This window comes from Panthera pardus, unplaced genomic scaffold (assembly GCF_024362965.1).
Source record: "Panthera pardus isolate Hobbes unplaced genomic scaffold, ASM2436296v1 HiC_scaffold_11, whole genome shotgun sequence".
In the NCBI taxonomy this organism is placed as follows: domain Eukaryota; kingdom Metazoa; phylum Chordata; class Mammalia; order Carnivora; family Felidae; genus Panthera; species Panthera pardus.
In genome coordinates this window covers 63851043-63868220 of record NW_026526666.1, presented here as the reverse complement: position 1 = coordinate 63868220, position 17178 = coordinate 63851043, and the positions used below count along the sequence as shown (strand labels likewise).

Sequence of the window (17178 nt, the reverse complement as noted above, 5' to 3'; positions counted from 1 at the left end):
CCACTCTTCCATTCAAAATCAAGTTTTAAATCTCAAAAAGGAGTGGAAATATGCCACTCCTGGGGAGTTCTAGAGAATGGAACCCCCCTGAGTGCCCAGGATGGGAGGTGCTGGGTAGAAATGAGTCTGCCAGGAAGGGAGGGTCTGATCTAGGCTCTGTCCTCCCAGGAACTCTCTGTTCAAACCCCTGACCTTGGCAATAAACCCTCCTGGAGCCCACACTGGGTTTCCAGCATGTTCAGTGGGATGTTCACTTCACCTACAGCCCAGACCCTCCTGTTCTTTTTCGCCTGGAACACACCCTGACAGCTGTAGTTATTAGGACTGTTGCCTCATTCTGCCCCTCACTCACGCCCAGCCTGTTAAGTCTTGTCTCCCAGATTGTCTGAGCTCCTCCTCGGGGTCAGGTTGGTGCCACCTTCTGCTGATAGGTCTGCCTTATCCTCACCCCAGGCCTGGACTGAGCCAGGTGGCCCTGGGATCCACTTCAGTTGGCCACCTGCCTGCTGTCCCCTACCTCTCCCTCTGCAGGGGGCTGGCTGGGAGGCCTCAGAGGCCAGGGCCCTGGCTAAGTCAGGAGGGCAGAATTACTGAGGAAGAAAGTTTCAGAGTGAGCACATACTCAGAGGTCTGAACGCGGAAGGAGTGAGGAGGAGAGTCCGAGTTTGTGAGAGGAAGCATAATTGAGCATCCGGATTGGAAAGAAAAGGCAGTTCGATTTGTAGAGATGCAGAACGAGGCCCCAAAGGCAAAGAGCCCCGTCTGAGGCCACAGGACAGCCCACGAGTCCAGAGAGGGTGAGAACAGAACGTGTGCAGTATGGCAGGCACGGGCCTCCACCGGGATGCCAGGAGGGGGTGGGGGTGGGGGGTTAGTCCAGCATCCAGAAGTAGACAGGTACTGTACCACACTCTTTCAGAGGCTCATCCGACCAGTCCTGGCAGTCCCTTTGAGCATCACACACTTTCCCGCCGTCCACGCACTCGCCACTCTTACACTGAAATCTGCGGGGACCCTCACATGTTGACTCTGTCGGGCCGGACAAGAGAGTGGACAGGATCTGTGAGACCTTGGGCAGGGAGGGCTGGGCTGGGCCAGGTCCCTGGGAGGTGAGCAGAGCTCCAGCCCCAGTCCTCCTCGTCTCTACAGGGCCCAGGACAGACAGTTGAATACAGGGCTGGTGGGAGCTCTGTTCATAGAAGTACAGGACCCCAGGGATAATCAGGACACCTAAGTGTCATCTAGCTGGGCAGGGCCAGAAGGTGGCGGTGTCTGCACCTGATCTGGCAGTGCTGGGGCCCTGAGAGGGAAAAATGGGAGCCCTGTGGAGATCCTGGGGGCTAGACTGACCATCTGAAGGAGACCTGTGCCCTAGAGACTCTGCATCGGGGAGGCTGCCTCACTGCCCAACCCTTTATCCATTTCCCCAGATGACCCAGGGTCAGGGTCCCAGAGAGTCATCTGAGAATTAAGGAGGCTCCCAGCAGGGGACTGAGCTTCTTCTCACTCTGGGAAGGAGGAGGCTTGGGTGTGGACAAATGGTGGGGGCTGGACTTCCTGCAGTGTCTTTTCACATCCCCCTAGGCCTCTTTCAGCTTTTTGCCAAGTCCTTTAAAATCTGGTTCTGGGGCCAGTAGGCCTCCAGGGAGTAAATCTGGGTAATTTAGGGGGCAAGGGATGCTCCAAGGGAAGACACAGCTCAGGGACCGAGGGGAGATCTCTCCAAACTCTGCTCTCTCTGGAGCCTGGGAATGCTCAGGCCTCTTCTTCGAGGAGGATGTTCCCCTTTGCCTCCAACTCCACGCACCCTGCAAGCAGCCAGCTTCGTCACTCCCGTCCAGACAGTCCTGTTCCTGGTTGCAGCGCTTGATTGTAGGGACACACGTCCCATCCCCACACTGGAACTCATCCCCACGGCAGGTCCCCAGTGCTGCCAGGAGAGGGCAAGGAAGGAGCGTCAGGGCCAACATGGTGTTGGAAAAGCTCTCCTCCCCCAGCCCCAGCCCCCATCCACCCCTGGCAAGAACAGAACCGGTGGCTGAGCTTGGGAGTCCTGACAGGACACCTGGCCAAGGCACTTCCAGTATACAGATGGGGAGACTGAAGCTCAGAGAGGGGGAAGGCCTCACCCAGGATCACACAGCACTCTGACTGGCAGAGCCAGTCTAAAACTCAGGTCTCCTGTTTTCCCATCCACTGCCTCTCCCCAGGGCCACCCATCTACAGCCAACACGTGGCCTTTTTTTGAGTGTTGGTGTTCATTGGTTAATGACTTCATCCCTTCAGCAAACCCTTCCTGAGTGCCCACTGCATGCGGGGCACTATGTGGGGTGTGGGGAACCCAGAAGCTACTGAGAGGCTCTCCATCCTCTAGGAGCTCAAGGGTGCCGAGGTGGGGGTGGGGGCTGAGGAATGCACAGACGACATCACAGAGTCGACCACGCTGTAGGATAGGGTGGTTCAGGGTAGCCCAGGGGGAAAGACCTAGCCCAGCTGGGAGGATTGAGGCCTTGAAGGACAAGCAAGCCCAGCAGGTAAGGAGGGTTGGGGGAGCTCCTGAGTGTATCAAGGTCTCGGGCATTGGAGCCAGCGGGCAGGGAAGGGCAGGGGTGGGAGGCATGACAGGGAGGGCAAGACCAGAGAAGACCCTTGGCCTGTGGGGTTAGACCTGAGCCGCGCACCTTTAGAGCCTTGGGGACCTCAAACAAGACTCCACCTTCCCCAAGCCCACGCCCCACCGTAACCCAGGTAACCCGGGCGGGCGGGGCAGGCGCACTTCTGGCCGGCCGGAAGGGGGCGGCGGGGGCCGCGCAGTACGGGGGGGCGGGGGCTTACGGCAGTCGGCCTCGTCCGACTTGTCCTTGCAGTCGCGGTCGCCGTCGCAGCGCCAGCCCAGGTGCACGCACTCGCCGCTGCGGCAGGCGAACTGGGCGGCCGCGGCGCAGGAGGCGGGCGCGGCGGTGGCCCCGGGGCCCGCACGGCCGCACAGCTCGGCCGCCTCGTCCGAGCGGTCCTCGCAGTCGAACTGACGGTCGCAGACCCAGCGCTCTGGGATGCAGGCGCCGCCACCGCCGCCACCACCGCCCCCGCAGCGGAACTCGCGGGGCCCGCAGGCCGGGTCGGCGCAGCCGCGCTCGTCGCTGCCGTCGCCGCAGTCGTCGTCGCCGTCGCACACGAACACGGCGGCCAGGCAGGAGCGGTTGCTGCACTGGAACTCGTGCGGGGCGCACACTGCGCGGGACAGAGAGCCGGGTCGGCCCGGCGCCCCGGCCCCTCCGGCCCCGCTGCAGGGGCCCTGACCCTCGCCCACCGGCCGCATGCGCTCTGCGGGGCCCGACGGTGGACGTGCCGTCAGGGACTGCACAGGGGCTTCCAATCCGGGGCCATGCAGGGGGGTCTTGGGCAGCACGCTTGCCCTCCCTTGAGCCTCCGTAGCCTCACTGGGAGCGAGAATTCCCGTCCCGCCTCCAGCATGGCGGTGGGGCTAGGAGCGCTTCCGCGGCAGGGCACTGCCTGTCTTGAAGGGCCTTGTGATGTTCCTAGGAAATACCTAACGTGACACTGACCTTTCCCAGGTAACGAGGTCTGGAGCTGTTTCCTAACAGCACAGCTCCAGGCCCCTTCCCCCCCACCCCCCTCCCTGGCCCGCACTATCCCAGTTAAGTCCCCTGGCCTGGCATCCAAGGTCACTGGCACGGAACCACTGCTCTACCCCAACACCTCACTCCTGCACACACCGTGGCTTCAGCCATACTAGACTATCTGCCCACCTGCTCACCTCCAGGTCTTTGCCCAAGCTATTCCATCTGCTGGGTGCTCACCTCTTGCCCACCACTGTCTCAATTTCACAATGAGGAGTTCTCATCGTTCAGGGGCCCCAGTTCCACCTCTTTCACAACACACTTTGGCTCTCCTACTTGGGAAGCCTCCCTCCACCTCTGCTTTCCTTTCGGGCGCCCTTCACAGCATGCTCAAGTGTCTGGGCCTGATGACCTTCTCTGTCTCCCTTGTGACAACCGCATGGACAGGTTCTGAGACTGACCCAGCTTCATCCTGAGGGCCTGGCACAGAGCTCCGGGCAGTGCACGGTGTGGAGCGGATGGATGCTGGACCAGCCCAGGTGTGAGGGGTAACTAAGGGATGTGTAGTAGTTAAGGGCATAGGTCACTGGCCCTGCCTGGGGCCCTGGGCTTCCTCTCTCTGGTGAACTGCTCGGTTCAGAGCCTGGGAGGGCCTTGGAGACCACCAGCCCAACCACTAGTTTACCGATGGGGAAACTGAGGCCCAGAGAGGAGCAACTTGCCCAGGGTCGCACAGAACCAGAACTCAGGTTTGGGGCTCTTCTCTCCTATTCTGACCCCTCTCAGCTTTCTGGTTTTCTCCTCTTTTCCTGGAGTGTAAGCTGTTTTCCGAGCAGCGACCTCTTCACCTTTGCCTACTTCATTCCTTACACAGAGGCCATGAAAAGGCGTGGGGACCCAGGTGGGACATGAATGCAGTGGCTATGGCCTTGGGTAATGTGGTGGTGGCAGCAGCACCAGATCTCTCCACATGGGGGCGCCAAGAGTCTGTTTTAATTTTCTGATAGAAAAACGTCATTTTTCATTGTTATTGGACATAAAATAGAATGATGTCTTCAGTTTCACAATGTAGGCTGCTCCTCATGTGTTGCTGACAGCTCTATCAAGTTTCTGACAGTTGCTTTTTTCCCCCCTTCTGGGCTTTTGGGATGTTGGGGCACTGGTGGGAAAAGCACACATTACCTTGTGGTGTCTGCCCCTCAAGATTACTCAGATGCCTAGATTAGCTCCCTTCTTTCCTGCCAGACTCAGCTTGCACATGTCTGGGGGGGAAGGACTCACTAAGTTTAGCATTCTGGGAAGATGTGCTTCTTTATACTGAGTTCTCCCTGAGGTTCAAAGCTGACAGCAATATCAAGAGCCATATTCTCAGATCTGCATCCAGAGACCCCACTCCCAGCACTCACAAATGGAAGCAGCTCTGAGGGAGGAGAGAAGGAGAATTCTTCCTCTGCCCAGGTGGTTGGGAGCTATAGCAGAGACACTCAGTGAGACCTTCTAACCCCTCCCCCACCCCCCCATCTCCCTCCCAAGATGTGCCCTAGTTAGAGATACTCCCACCCTGTGCAACAGGGGCTGATGGCCCTTAGAGCTGGGGAAACATCTGATTATGGGTGGGTAAGGAGGGAAGTGGATTTTCATTGGCCAGCGAAGCTCCGCAAAATCATCACAGCTGAAGAAACAGGCCAATGCCATCACCAGGGCTTTGAAACTGCTGGCCCCAGCCAGGATCTCCCCCCCATACCCAGATGCTTCCTGCTTCAGACACCTCAGAACTCCAGACTTGGAATCTAGAATGCTGTGACTCAAAAGGCTCCAGAGAGCTGGCATTTCCTCTGGGCTAGGGAGGATGGAGAGGATGTAAATATAGAGGCTGGTGGAGGAAGTGGGGTAGGAGGCAGTGGTGGGTAAGTGCCTGGCAAAACCCCCCATAATACTGCAAACCGCCCCTATCTCAGCCCAGCCTTGCAGCCTCGTTATCGACAGCCAGTCTGTCTCCCCTATTAATCATGAGCTCCCAGAGGGAGGAGCGTGTAGGATTCACCTCATCATCCTTTCAGAGCCTGGCTCCAGGCCTGGCACACAGGAGGTGTCCATCGAATGGAAACAAGCATAGCCCCACTGGCCCAGGACCTGCTGGCCTGCTCCCTGGGAAGGAGATAATCCTGTGTTTGAAGCTCAGTGATGTGGAACTACCCCAATGACCACTTCCATCTGTCCCTGCCGAGGCTGCTGGGGATGTCTTCCCTGCCCTGTGACATTCGAGCTCACCAGTCTGAGATTTCAGCATCAGACGTCCTTCACACTTCAGGAGTCTACCCCTCCCCCCGGCACCACCAGTGCCCTGGCCCAGGCGGCCACCATTACTTGCCACGTCCCGGCTCTGGCCCCCTGCCCTCGCTCGGAGGTTGGTGGAGACGGATGGAATGGATGAGCAGATGTCAGATATGGTAGAAGTACTCCTGGGCTTGGCTATCGAGAGCTGGATTTGAATGTCAGTTCCATCACTCAGCCTCGGGTGCTTTTCCTCACTTGTCTGAGCCTCAGTTTCCTCACCCGTAAAATGGGAATGATCATGGCTGCTTGTGAGGTGGTTGTGAGGATGAAAGCAGGAAATGTCTCTCCAGAGCGCCTGGCCATTACTAGTGTCCTGATCGTTACCCTTTGCTCTCCACCCACTGAGCCCCGGAGAGAAGGCCCCTCCCAGAAGTGGCTGCTGCTCCCCAGTGCTGCCTGACCCCCTTGTAGACCCCGCGACCTAACCCAACTCACAGGTGGCACAGCCGGCCTCGTCCGCTCCGCTTTCACAGTCCTTCTCCCCATCGCAGCGCCACGAGGCGGGCACACACTTGTGGCTGGCAGGTCCACAGCTCAGCTTCTCTGCAGGACACACCTGTTTGGCTGTGGAGACAGACACAAGGGCATGGCTTAGTCAAGGGGGACACAGGGCATGGCGCCAACCAGTCCTACCGCCCGACTCCGGCCACCTGGCCTGAGCCCCTGGGAATCCATCAGGGCCCTCCTGCCCAAGGTCCCGGTTTCTTCATCTGAGAAGCAGCCACTGTCTGCCCCTGAGACCCTCTGAATCCTACATCCGATCCCACCACTCCCTGTCTAACGCCCTTTCGCGGGCCCCTGGCCCCTGGCACTCAAGCCTCCCTGACTGCCTCACCAGCCCCACCTCCCTCCCTCCAAACCTCCCCTTTCAGCTCCAGCAACGCAAAGCTGCACGCTTCTCTGTCATCTCCCCTCTGTGTGCCCTGGGGTGAAATATACTCCAATTCAGCCTCGGTTTGGCTTCCAGATCAGTGACTCGGCGACCTGAACCTGTGGATTTGGAGGGCTCACCAAAGCCCCAAGAGCTCCCTCGGTGCAGCCCACCCCCTCCTGGCTGCTCTCCCAGCAGTGGTGCCGAGCCCGCTGTTGTGATCAGTGCTGTGCGGCAGGGCCCAGCGGGACCACACAGCTATAATTACTGCAGCCGCAATCAGAGGCTGACTCAATCAGGGGCCTGAAGCCCCAGGGTTGATTCTCAATTTGGAAGAAAGAATGAGAACCCTGATCAGGGCTGGGGACGGCTCTCATCCTGAGCGTCCCAGGATGAGCCACGTGACAGACCCAGCTGTGGTAGATGCATTTCGGACCTCCATGGCTGGCTCCCTACTACCTTCCAGGGTGTAAACTCAGTCGTCTCTAGGATGTGCCAGGCACCGAGCTAGGCACTCATTTCATCTTCACAAAAACCCAGCAGGGCGAGGATTATGTCGAGGCCTCCAGCTCGGAGGTCGAGTGCATGGGCTCCGGAACCTGGCGTGTTGGGCATGGATTCAGTCACTCACTGGCTATGTGACCTTGGTCAACAGTCCTCACCTCGGTGCCAATAGATTGGGGCGGATACTATTCCCTGGCCCATAGGATTGTTATGACTCCCAAGTTAATGTCTGTAAGGCACTTAGAAGCACGCTCGGCCCAGTGCTCACTTATGATTATGCACTCTCCTCCAAATGAACAGAGGAGCACTTGTCTCTTCACTCAGCGAGTATCTATTGGGTACTGCTGTGTACCAGACATGGTGGTAAGCCCTGGGTGCTAGTCACACAGCTGGTAAGAACTGAGCGGGGACTCAAAGTCAGCTGTGTCCGATGCCGGGCACTTGGCACAGTCCACTGCACCTGCAGGCAGAGGTCACTCTTGCCTCCCCCTTCAACTTCGCTCTCTCATCCCTGACCAGGTCCTCTTTCTCTGCTTCCATAGCAGGGAGGAAATGGCACAAGAGATGGAGAAAAGGGCAGATAAGATGGGAGAGGGGGCAGCTGTTTGAGGAAGGGCCCCCAGACACTACTATACCAAGGGACAGGAGTACTTTGGACCCCAGAGTTATCCCTAGGAATAGATGTCATGAAATACGAGGCACCCTGCTGGGAACACAGGATTCACAGGATTCATTTTATGGAAATTCCACTTCCCAAATAACTGTTGCATAGAGCCCTAGAGAGCGCTGACACTCAGATCTTCTACAAAGACTGCCTTGCAGGGCGCCTGGCTGGCTCAGTCAGTTAAGCGCCCAACTTCGGCTCAAGTCATGATCTCGCGGTCCATGGGTTCCCGCGTCGGGCTCTGACAGCTCAGAGCCTGGAGCCTGCTTCGGATTCTGTGTCTCCCTCTCTCTCTGCCCCTCCGCCACTCCTTCTCTGTCTCTGTCTCTCTCTCTCTCTCTCAGAAATAAATAAACATTAAAAAAAAAAAAAAAGACATTCTGCAAAGGCTGCCTTGGGGCAGGGTGTAGGGTGGTGAAGGAGGTCTGGCAGCTGGGAGGTGGGGCCCTTCCGGAGCACCTCTATTACCCCTGCACTGTAGGACCCCAGTACGCACAAGAGGGAGCTGAAGCCGACCAGTGTTTCCCAGATTCCTGACTGTAGGGTGGGGTGTGGGGGCTGTGGGAAAAGCAAGTTCCTGGGCCTGGCTCAACTTAGGCTGAATCCAGACTTTGAGGGCAGAGCCCAGGAATCTGCGTTTCAGTAACGCTCTTCAACCCCTGGTGATTCCCATGCACCCCATTTGAGAACCACTGGGTTAACATTCTGCAAGTCTAAAAGATATAGGATATGTTATCCGTTTTAAATTCACTCCTATAAAAGCGATAGAAGCATTCTGTATGCGTGCAAGCTCCCGAGAGAGCAATGAGACAGAGGGACGAGGTGACCGTTTACCCCTGAGCCAGGCCTCAGGAAACAGAACTTCACGTGGAGCTGGAAGGAAGCCATATTTACTGAGCACCCATGGTGTGCCAGGCTACTTCATTTTTTCATTTCACCCTCACCCTCCCAGATGAGCAGACCCTGCAGGATAGAGGTGCCAGCTCCAAGGGCGCCATTCACAAAGATCTTCATAGCAGCACCCCTGGGGTAGAGCAGGGCAGCAGGCCTTCAGGTAAGCACTCCATTCTGCAGATGAGGAAACGGGCTCAGAGAGACCAAAGAACTGGCACAAAGATGCACAGCAGGTGAGAGGCAGAGGCAGAGAGGCTTCTGACTGAAGCCTGCCCTTTCCATCAAAGCCTGCACGCCCCCGTGGATGGAAAGGTAGACTGAACCAGCCCCAAACTCTACACCCAAAAGCCCAGGTGACTGAAATGGCCCTTGACCGTCCTCCCTACCTCTCGGGGCCTGGTTCTGCATACCCTGGTGCAGCAGGCAGCCGCTTGAACTTTTAATGAATATTTATATAGTTAATTGCATAACCTTTCAGCAAGGACAATGATTAAACAATCCGTCTGCTTCCTTTCTTTATAATTAATAAGACATTTGCTGTGTCCTTAAATAGACAGCTCTAATTATAGGCTCCGGAAGATTCAGCAGTGCCTGACACCAGCCCTCGTACCCTCAAAGAGGGTACCGTCCTGGAATGCTAGGACCCAAGAGGTCACATCGAGGAACACCCACTATAGTGACAGCAGTCAGAGACCCAGCGAAGGGAGGGACCTGCCTAGGCTACTGAATATCAGGTATTCCAACCACCTCTCTCTCCTAGAACCTCACCGTCTCTGTTGTAATGCAGCTCTTCCCCGAAGCTAGCAGGCGAACCTCACTTTCCAGGCTCCTGGGTCAGGCCTCCTCACTGCCTAGCCCCGGAAGGCTGGTCCGGGCTGGCGTACAATATCCCCTTATGAGGCGAGTGCTCTTACCACCTCCATTTTACAGACGAGGAGAGCAGAGCCCAGAGAGGGTACGTCGTTGGCTCAGAGTCTTGTGGAGAGGAGGCAGAGATGGACTTTGAGCCCAGGTCTCTTACCTCCAGACACACTGCTTAACTTACTGCACTTAACCACTGTCCATGAGAAAAGCAGACCCCATTGGTCCCCACCAGCACCTCTGGGCTGGAGAGGGATCACCAGAGGAAGGAGGCTCCCTGGGCCTTTCCTCAGGTGGGGACCGCAACATGGCCACCTATTGTCCACTTTCGGGATAACTGAAGCCAGAGTTCCCCCCCACCCCACCCCAGGCAGCACAGTGCAGGACAAGGAGCATGAATGTGTTTTGGAGTCGTGCACACCTAGGTCCAAAACCATCTATTAACATGAAGCAGGCCAGCAAGTCACTTAACCTCTCTGTACCAAGGTTCAACCTGAAAATAGGGTAACATAATCCCCTAGAGTTGGTAGATGGTTTAAATGAGGAAACATGGAAATCTCTACACTCAGAGCCTGGAACAAACTCAGAAACCAGTTGCCCCTGTTTAATGAAAGGCAAACGCACGGTGCTGGGAGGGCCCCGGTCTCGTTCCTGGGGGTGCACATCATCAGAGTCCACATGGCCCACCACGATGACGCGCTCTACCCAAACGCCTCTCTTTGAGAAAGATGCCCCGAGGAATGCCTTGGCTTGCTGTCAAGTGTCCCAGAGGTTCTGAGAGGCAGGAGGAAGAACCCCACCATCTCTCAGATACCAGGAATCCTCCAAACCCGGCAAGGGCGTGAAATTGCATGCTGGAGTGGCTGTAGGCATTATCAATTCCCAGAGAATCCTGCCCCAGAAATCCAATCCATTTTAATTTATGAGTTCACAAATTAATAAAAAGAGAAATGTCTGTCGAATAAAAGAATGAAGGTGTTTGATGGCCGCTTAGTGAGCGAGACGTCTGTGGTGTCAGGTCATGTGAGGCTTAGGGGCAGATGACCTCCAGATGGGGATGGGCAGCTTTAGGAGGGCCAGGGACTAAGGGGGTGGAGGTGGTCACACCCAGCTCCTTCCCATGGGCTCAAGTGAAGTCCTTCTAGCTGGTCAGCCTCTAACTGGCTAGGTGATCTCCAAAAACCTCCAGGCCTCCACTTACTGATCTATGGTAGGAAAGTATACTTGGTTCATCAGTAAGGTCCCCCTTCCAGTGGAAAGGTTCTAAGACGATGAACAAAATCCCATTTTCAGTGATCAGTACCCAAAGTTGCAACTCACTCACCTTGGACCAACCTCCCCACCCCTACCCTGTACCCCTCCCATCATGTGCCTGGAGATGGGTGAGAAGCTGTCTCCAATCAAGTGAGCTATAATTAGAGCTAAAATGCTACTTTCATTAGGCAAATGTCCCAGGCTTTCCTACTGTGACTCTTGGCCGTATCTGATAGACACAAAACCCAGAACCAGAAGGAAGGAGAGCCAGGAGAAATCCCAGCCAGCTAAGGGCAGATGACATAGTGGGGGAACACAAGAACATGGGGACCTGCTCCCAAATGCCTTTCCCTCTCTATGCAAACCTCCTACTTATTCTAAAATGTGAAATTGGTATATGTGGGAGAGAGAGACTGGGATCAAGATGCAGTAATAAAAGCACTGCCATTTACTCCAGCACTGATGCTTTGCCACATTTTTTTCATTTCATCCGTGTAACCCCATAAGGCAGGTGCCATCACTCCATTTTACAGATGAGTAAACTGAGCCGTAGGGAGACTGGCCAACCTGCCTGAGGTCTCACAGGACCTGGACCCAAATATATCACACAACCAAACCCACTATACTTTACTATTGCCTGGAATCTTTCTTTGAGCTGGCATAGTCCTTAGGAACCTGGTAGGCTATAGAGGCGAACCTGGTAGGCTGTGGAGGTTGCTATGGCAACACCAGTTAAATGAGCAGTGGGTCAGCTACCAAGTTCCCCATTTGGTGGGGAGGCAGTGAGCAAGCCTGCTACCAGGTCCCGCTGCCCCCAATTCTGCCTGTCCCTTGAAGTCCCACTCTGGCCCACCTCCTCCAGGCAGCCCTCCTTATCCACAGGCCTTGCCTGCCCCTGACCAATGTAACTTGGCACAAGAAGTGGGATCCTGGGCCTTGTGCCCCGGCTGGGACAAAGAAGGTGCTAGGAGTCCAGGAATCTTAGATCATGGTCTTTGGAATTATGAGATGTTAGAAACTGAGGCCCGAAGAGGGATGGGAAAGTGTGCAGGATCTCACAGCAAATTCACTGGGAGAGCCCAGAGGAGAGCTGGGGCTCCCAACTCCCAGGGTGCAGCCTTGAGTCCTGCTCCCACGGGCACTCCGTTAAGCCTGAGAGCCTGACGAGCCCACTCGTCTTCTATCACAGAAGGCCGACCAGCCACAAGCAACCTGTGCGTCCTGGAAGCAAAGCCCCCAACTTCTCTGGGCCTCTAGTTATTCAACTGTGGGTACAAAGCAGACCTGGGAGGCAGGAGGGGGGAGGCTGGAGAGCCCCTGCCAAGGGATAGGAAGGCAGCAACTGCTACAGGGAGAAAGCCAGAGGGAAACGTGGGGCAGGGCAGGGAGGAGAGGGAGGGCGAGAGGGAGGATGAGGAGAGGGGCAGGCAGAGGAGGGAGGCGGTCCAAGAGAGTAGGGGTGGAGAGGGCTCCGGAGATAGGGTAAGGGAAGATGAAAATGGACACTCACACAAGGAGGCAGAGACACAGGGAGAAGGGGGAGCCTAGCTCTCAGGCAGCAGGACAGACCCCAATAATAACGGTGATGAAGCTCCCCCCATCCCCCTGCTGCCTCCTTCGTCCATGGTGACTGCTGGAGTGGGTTGGGATGGCCCAACTGGCTGACTACAGTCCCCCTGCAAAGCCCCCTGTGGCCACAGCCCCTTCCCCACACACACACTCCCAGCCATATGCAACTCTGCCCCTTGTTAGCCAGGCAGCCTCCGGCAAGTGGCCAAACCCATCCTGGCCTCAGTTTCCTTCTCTCTAAACGGGGATCCGAGACTGCGCTGAAGAGGAGAGTCACAGTGGGCGTGGCTAGGCTTTGTTCCTTCTGCAGCTCAGGAGGAAGCTCAGGACAAGCTCCAGAACAGGTTGGCCACGTGGGGAGTACGAAAAGGATAGGGCGGATGGCCTGGCCAGGGAAGGCAGAGGCAGCCGCGCAAGGAAACGAGGGAGCCTCCTATCTTGGGCCAGGGTTGCTCTTGCTCTCCCTTTCTCTCTCCCTTTCTCTCTCTCTCTCATGAGGAGACCGCTAGCTCTGTTGCTAAGAGACGAGGAAACTCAGTTATCACCAGCCACAGCCCTAGACAGGGACAGGACGCAGGCCTCCACTGTCCCCACCTCTGCATCTGGGGCAGATGTGACCCCTAAGGAGTGTGACTTGGGTGTTCACCAGCCCTACCCTCCTCCACGTGCTCCCCCCTCCCAACCTTTTGTCTCAGTTTTACTCTGCTGAGGCTCTGCCTCAGGACCCCTGGGTCCTTCCCCGCCCCCTTCTCATCTCCTTTTTAATTTAACAAATGTCACGGAATGACCTGCCGGGTGTGAGTTTGCTTTGAGGATTAGGGCCTGGAAAAGAAATCACGGAGAGACAAAGCCCTGAGTGTGGGAGGCGGGCCTGGCGCTTGGCTCTGGCCCTCTGCCTCACCCCTGGTTGCCCCTGCTGCCACCCAGCCTGCCATGGAGGCCAGGGCTCCTGGGTTCAGCCAGCTCAGGGCAGAAGAAAGAGCAGAGGCCTCAAAGTCCTGGCTGGGTAGTCTTGCAAAAGTCTCTCAACCTCTCTGAGCCTCAGTGTCCTCTTTTGCAAAGGCTGCTGCGAGGAGAAGATGAATTAATGCACACTAAGCACCTAGCACACAGTAAACATGTTATAGGCTCCTGCTATTACCAGTACTGCTAGAATTATGATCAGAGCCCTCCAGAAAAATTGTGTGTGTGTGTGTGTGTGTGTGTGTGTGTGTGTGTGTGTGTGTGTGTGTGTGTGGCAGAGAGCCCCCGAGGATATGCTCTGGGTGCTTCTGGGCAGAAGGGCTGTTTCTAGCTCCTGATGCTCCAGGAGCAGGGCTCAACCTGCAAGAGGCCTGTGAGGAAGTTACCAGAAACTAGCACTGGATACACCTGGCTTTTTGCCAGGGGCCCCCCAAGGGTGTGGCAGAAGGTCGGTGTGGAGTTGTGTCTGACAGATTGCCTCACTTGAACCTCCCAACCTCCCAGCAAGGAAGCTCTGATGAGGAAGCTGAGCCCCGCCCCCCTCTCCAACCCCAACCCTCCCCACATGCAGCCCCCTCCCTCAGCCCTAGGGCCAGGACTCACTGCACGTGGTCTCTGCCTCATCGGAGCCATCGGGACACTCCTCCTCGCCATCACACTTCCACCTCTCCGGGATGCAGTGGCCATTGCCACAGGTGAAGTCGCTGTCCGCACAGGTCTTCTTGGCTGCGGGGCAAGGAAAAGAGCGTGAGGGGCCTGGTGGGCACAGGTTTTTTCAGGATACAGTCAAGTGGCACTGGGGTGCCCAGGATGTGCTCTGTCTGAAAGCAGGACCCTATGACCTCCCACCACCCCACCAGGCCACGGAGTGCCTCGCCTACCAAGAGAGGACAGGAGAGAAACGCTTAGTCATTCCCCAGGCGTCTGCTGAGCACCAGGTGGAGGCAGGTGACGCCTGGCCCTGCCTGCAAGTTCAGGAGCTCAGGTCCAACAAGGGTGACAGGACCCATCCACCAAGGGACTGCCTGTTCCCCTGTCATATTCCTCTTCCCCCGAAGTCCAGTTCCACTGCCACCACCTCCAGGAAGTTTTCCCCCATCGCCGATGGCAGTTACAGTCACCCCTTTAGCCATTTCTCAGTCCCTTTACTGGCCTGTCCTGCTTCCCCCAACCAGGCCCCTCTGGAAGCACCAGGGAGCTGTTGCTAATGAATCCTAAAAGCAAATGATTACTCTGAGACAAGATTAATGAGGTATGTTCTGTTTGGAGTGATGAAAAGAGCATCTACTGGGTAAGAGACCCAAATCAGTCTCCTAAGAGTAAGAGGCACTTAGACACTCTGGAAGGGAGGCTCCACATGGGGGTCTGAATCCCGGCTCTGCCTCTCTCCATCTGTACGACCTTAGGGGTGTTACCTAACCTCTGAGCCTCTGTTTTCTTAATGGGAAGAAGAAAACAAAAAGGCTCTGAGGAGGAGTGACAAGCTACAATGTGTGAAGCATATGGAAAGAGACCCTGGCACAGAAGGTGCAGTAAGCAGCAACTACTGCTGTTTTTATGGTTTCAGCCTTAGTTCGAACAAGCTAAGGAAACAGGTGTTCCATGCCCTCGCAGGGAACTTATGTAGCAGGCTGAGATCTCACAGCTGGTAACAAAACTGGGATAAGAAGGCAGGAACATGGTTTGCCTTCCTCCCTGATGGAACTGGCCTGATGTTCCTCCAGGGTAGGGATGCTGTCATATTCAGCACAGGACCCAACTCAGGGTTGATCTCAGTGGGGACAATGAACTGTATGGGAACATGGCTCCCACACCTCCAGGGCCGGGACTCACCTGCTCCCAGGGACGCTTCTTCCCAGTGACCAGCGTTGAATTATGTAAATCCTCCCACGGGCCCTCTGGCTGCCTCTGGGGCCATGCAACTGCTCTGCCTGGCCTGAACAGCCTGGCAGGGATTTGGGGACAGACCCTGGGTCTCCTGAATCCATTGTATTTCTGCCTTTCAGTGGAATCCTTGCAGGACATCTGCATTCTGAGATGAATTTTTTTTTCACCCTTTCTTTAGAAGAATACCTCTGTCTGTTCAGGGCTAGCAGAAACTCGAGGAATCAGTCTACCTATAGATTGGGCGGAGGAGTGGGGTCTGAGGCCCAGAGAGGGAAAGGGGCTGGCCCAGGGAAACATAGCAAGGCAGGGATCAGAACCACCTCTCCTGGGGCATCTGGGTGGCTCAGTCGGTTAAGTGTCCAAGTTTGTCTCAGGTCACGATCTCATGGTTCATGAGTTCAAGCCCCACATTGGATTCTGCACTGACAGCTCAGAGCCTGGAGCCTGCTTCAGATTCTGTTGCTCTCTCTCTCTCACGCTCTCTCTCTCTCACGCTCTCTCTCTCTCTCTCTGCCCCTCCCCCTGCTTGTGCGTGTGTGTGCGCTCTCTCTCTCTCCTCCCAAATAAATAAACATTTTTAAAAAATAAAAAAAAGAAAAAAGATGGGGCGCCTGGGCAGCTCAGTCGGTTGAGCCTCTGACTTTGGCTCAGGTCATGATCTCACAGCTCGTGGGTTCAAGCCCCGCGTCGGGCTCTGTGCTGACAGCTTGGAGCCTGGAGCCTGCTTCCGATTCTGTGTCTCCCTCTCTCTCTGCCCCTCACCTGCTCACACACTCTCTCTCTCTCTCTCAAAAATAAATAATAAACATTAAAAATTTTTTAAAAAGTTAAAAAAAAAAAAGAAAAAAAGAAAGCACCACCTCTCCTGCCTCCCAGTCCGGATCCCCAAGCAGCCCTCCCTGAGCCCCGCACCGAGGAGCTATTGTGGGTAATAGATACCAACACCACGGCCTGAAATAAATACAATTACAAACCACAGCACGTGGGGCATTTTGTAACATGAACACCAGAACATCCCTTCCACAAGAAGCTCAGCGTCCACAGAAGAGAAGAAATGTATATACCAATGTCTCCCTCATCCTGTTCAAACCTTCTCCAAGTGCATTCTGTGTGCCAGTCTCTGTGCTGAGGAAATCTTGACACAGAAGTGTTAAGTACATGCCCAAGGTCACATCTGAGTGGGAGCAGGGCCACAATTTCACTTCAGTCAGATACCCCTCTACCTTACCATGGCTCCCCCAAAAAAACACTCAGCAGCATCAGATTTGGAAGAAAAGCCTCAAACTAGGTGGGAAAAATCCCATGGCAGCTTTGGCTTGGCATTCAGTGAGACTGCCTCTGTGCCAGGCTCTGCACTGAGCCACAGAAGAGAAATCAGCCCAACCTGCCCCCCGGAAACTCAGTGTGGGTGAAGAACGGGCAGAACCCAAAAGAGCAAGGTCAGCTTGATGGAGAAGGTGATAAAGGGGCTCTGTCACTGGCCTGGACCAGCCAGACACTATCCAAAGACCCTTTCCTCCCTCCTTGCTGGGAGCCTGGGAGCGAGCTTGGCCTCCCACGGTGTGCCAAGCCCTGAAGGCACCTGGCAAGGAGACCAGGGCAGCCAAAACACCATCATAGTCCTGAAGGGCGGCCTTGAGACCAAACAGGCTCAGGAAGGAAGTGGCAGCCTCAGGAATGGATGAGTCCTGGCATGTTCTGGAGAACAGATTTGTTCACTGTCCTGACTGGTTTGGACATTTTTCACCTTGGTGCTCTGGCCCGGCACCTTTCACCCAATATCCCAGTGACTC

At 55.8% G+C, this 17178-nt stretch overlaps 1 protein-coding gene across 8 annotated transcripts in view; it reads right to left on the bottom strand.

Annotated features, from left to right (window-relative positions):
• LRP8 (LDL receptor related protein 8) overlaps positions 1-17178 on the bottom strand; it is a 79872-nt gene that overhangs the window by 30661 nt on the left and 32033 nt on the right. For 3 of the 8 annotated variants that reach the window (XM_053895139.1, XM_053895140.1, XM_053895151.1), the window contains exons 3-6: positions 14102-14224; positions 6354-6482; positions 2836-3231; positions 1808-1930 (exon numbers count right to left, since the gene is read on the bottom strand). In XM_053895139.1, the coding sequence (XP_053751114.1) occupies positions 1808-1930; positions 2836-3231; positions 6354-6482; positions 14102-14224 (771 nt within the window). Of the gene's footprint in view, positions 1-906; positions 1030-1807; positions 1931-2835; positions 3232-6353; positions 6483-14101; positions 14225-17178 lie in introns of all 8 variants that reach the window. The other 5 variants (XM_053895138.1, XM_053895146.1, XM_053895155.1 and 2 more) reach the window with 3 other exon arrangements.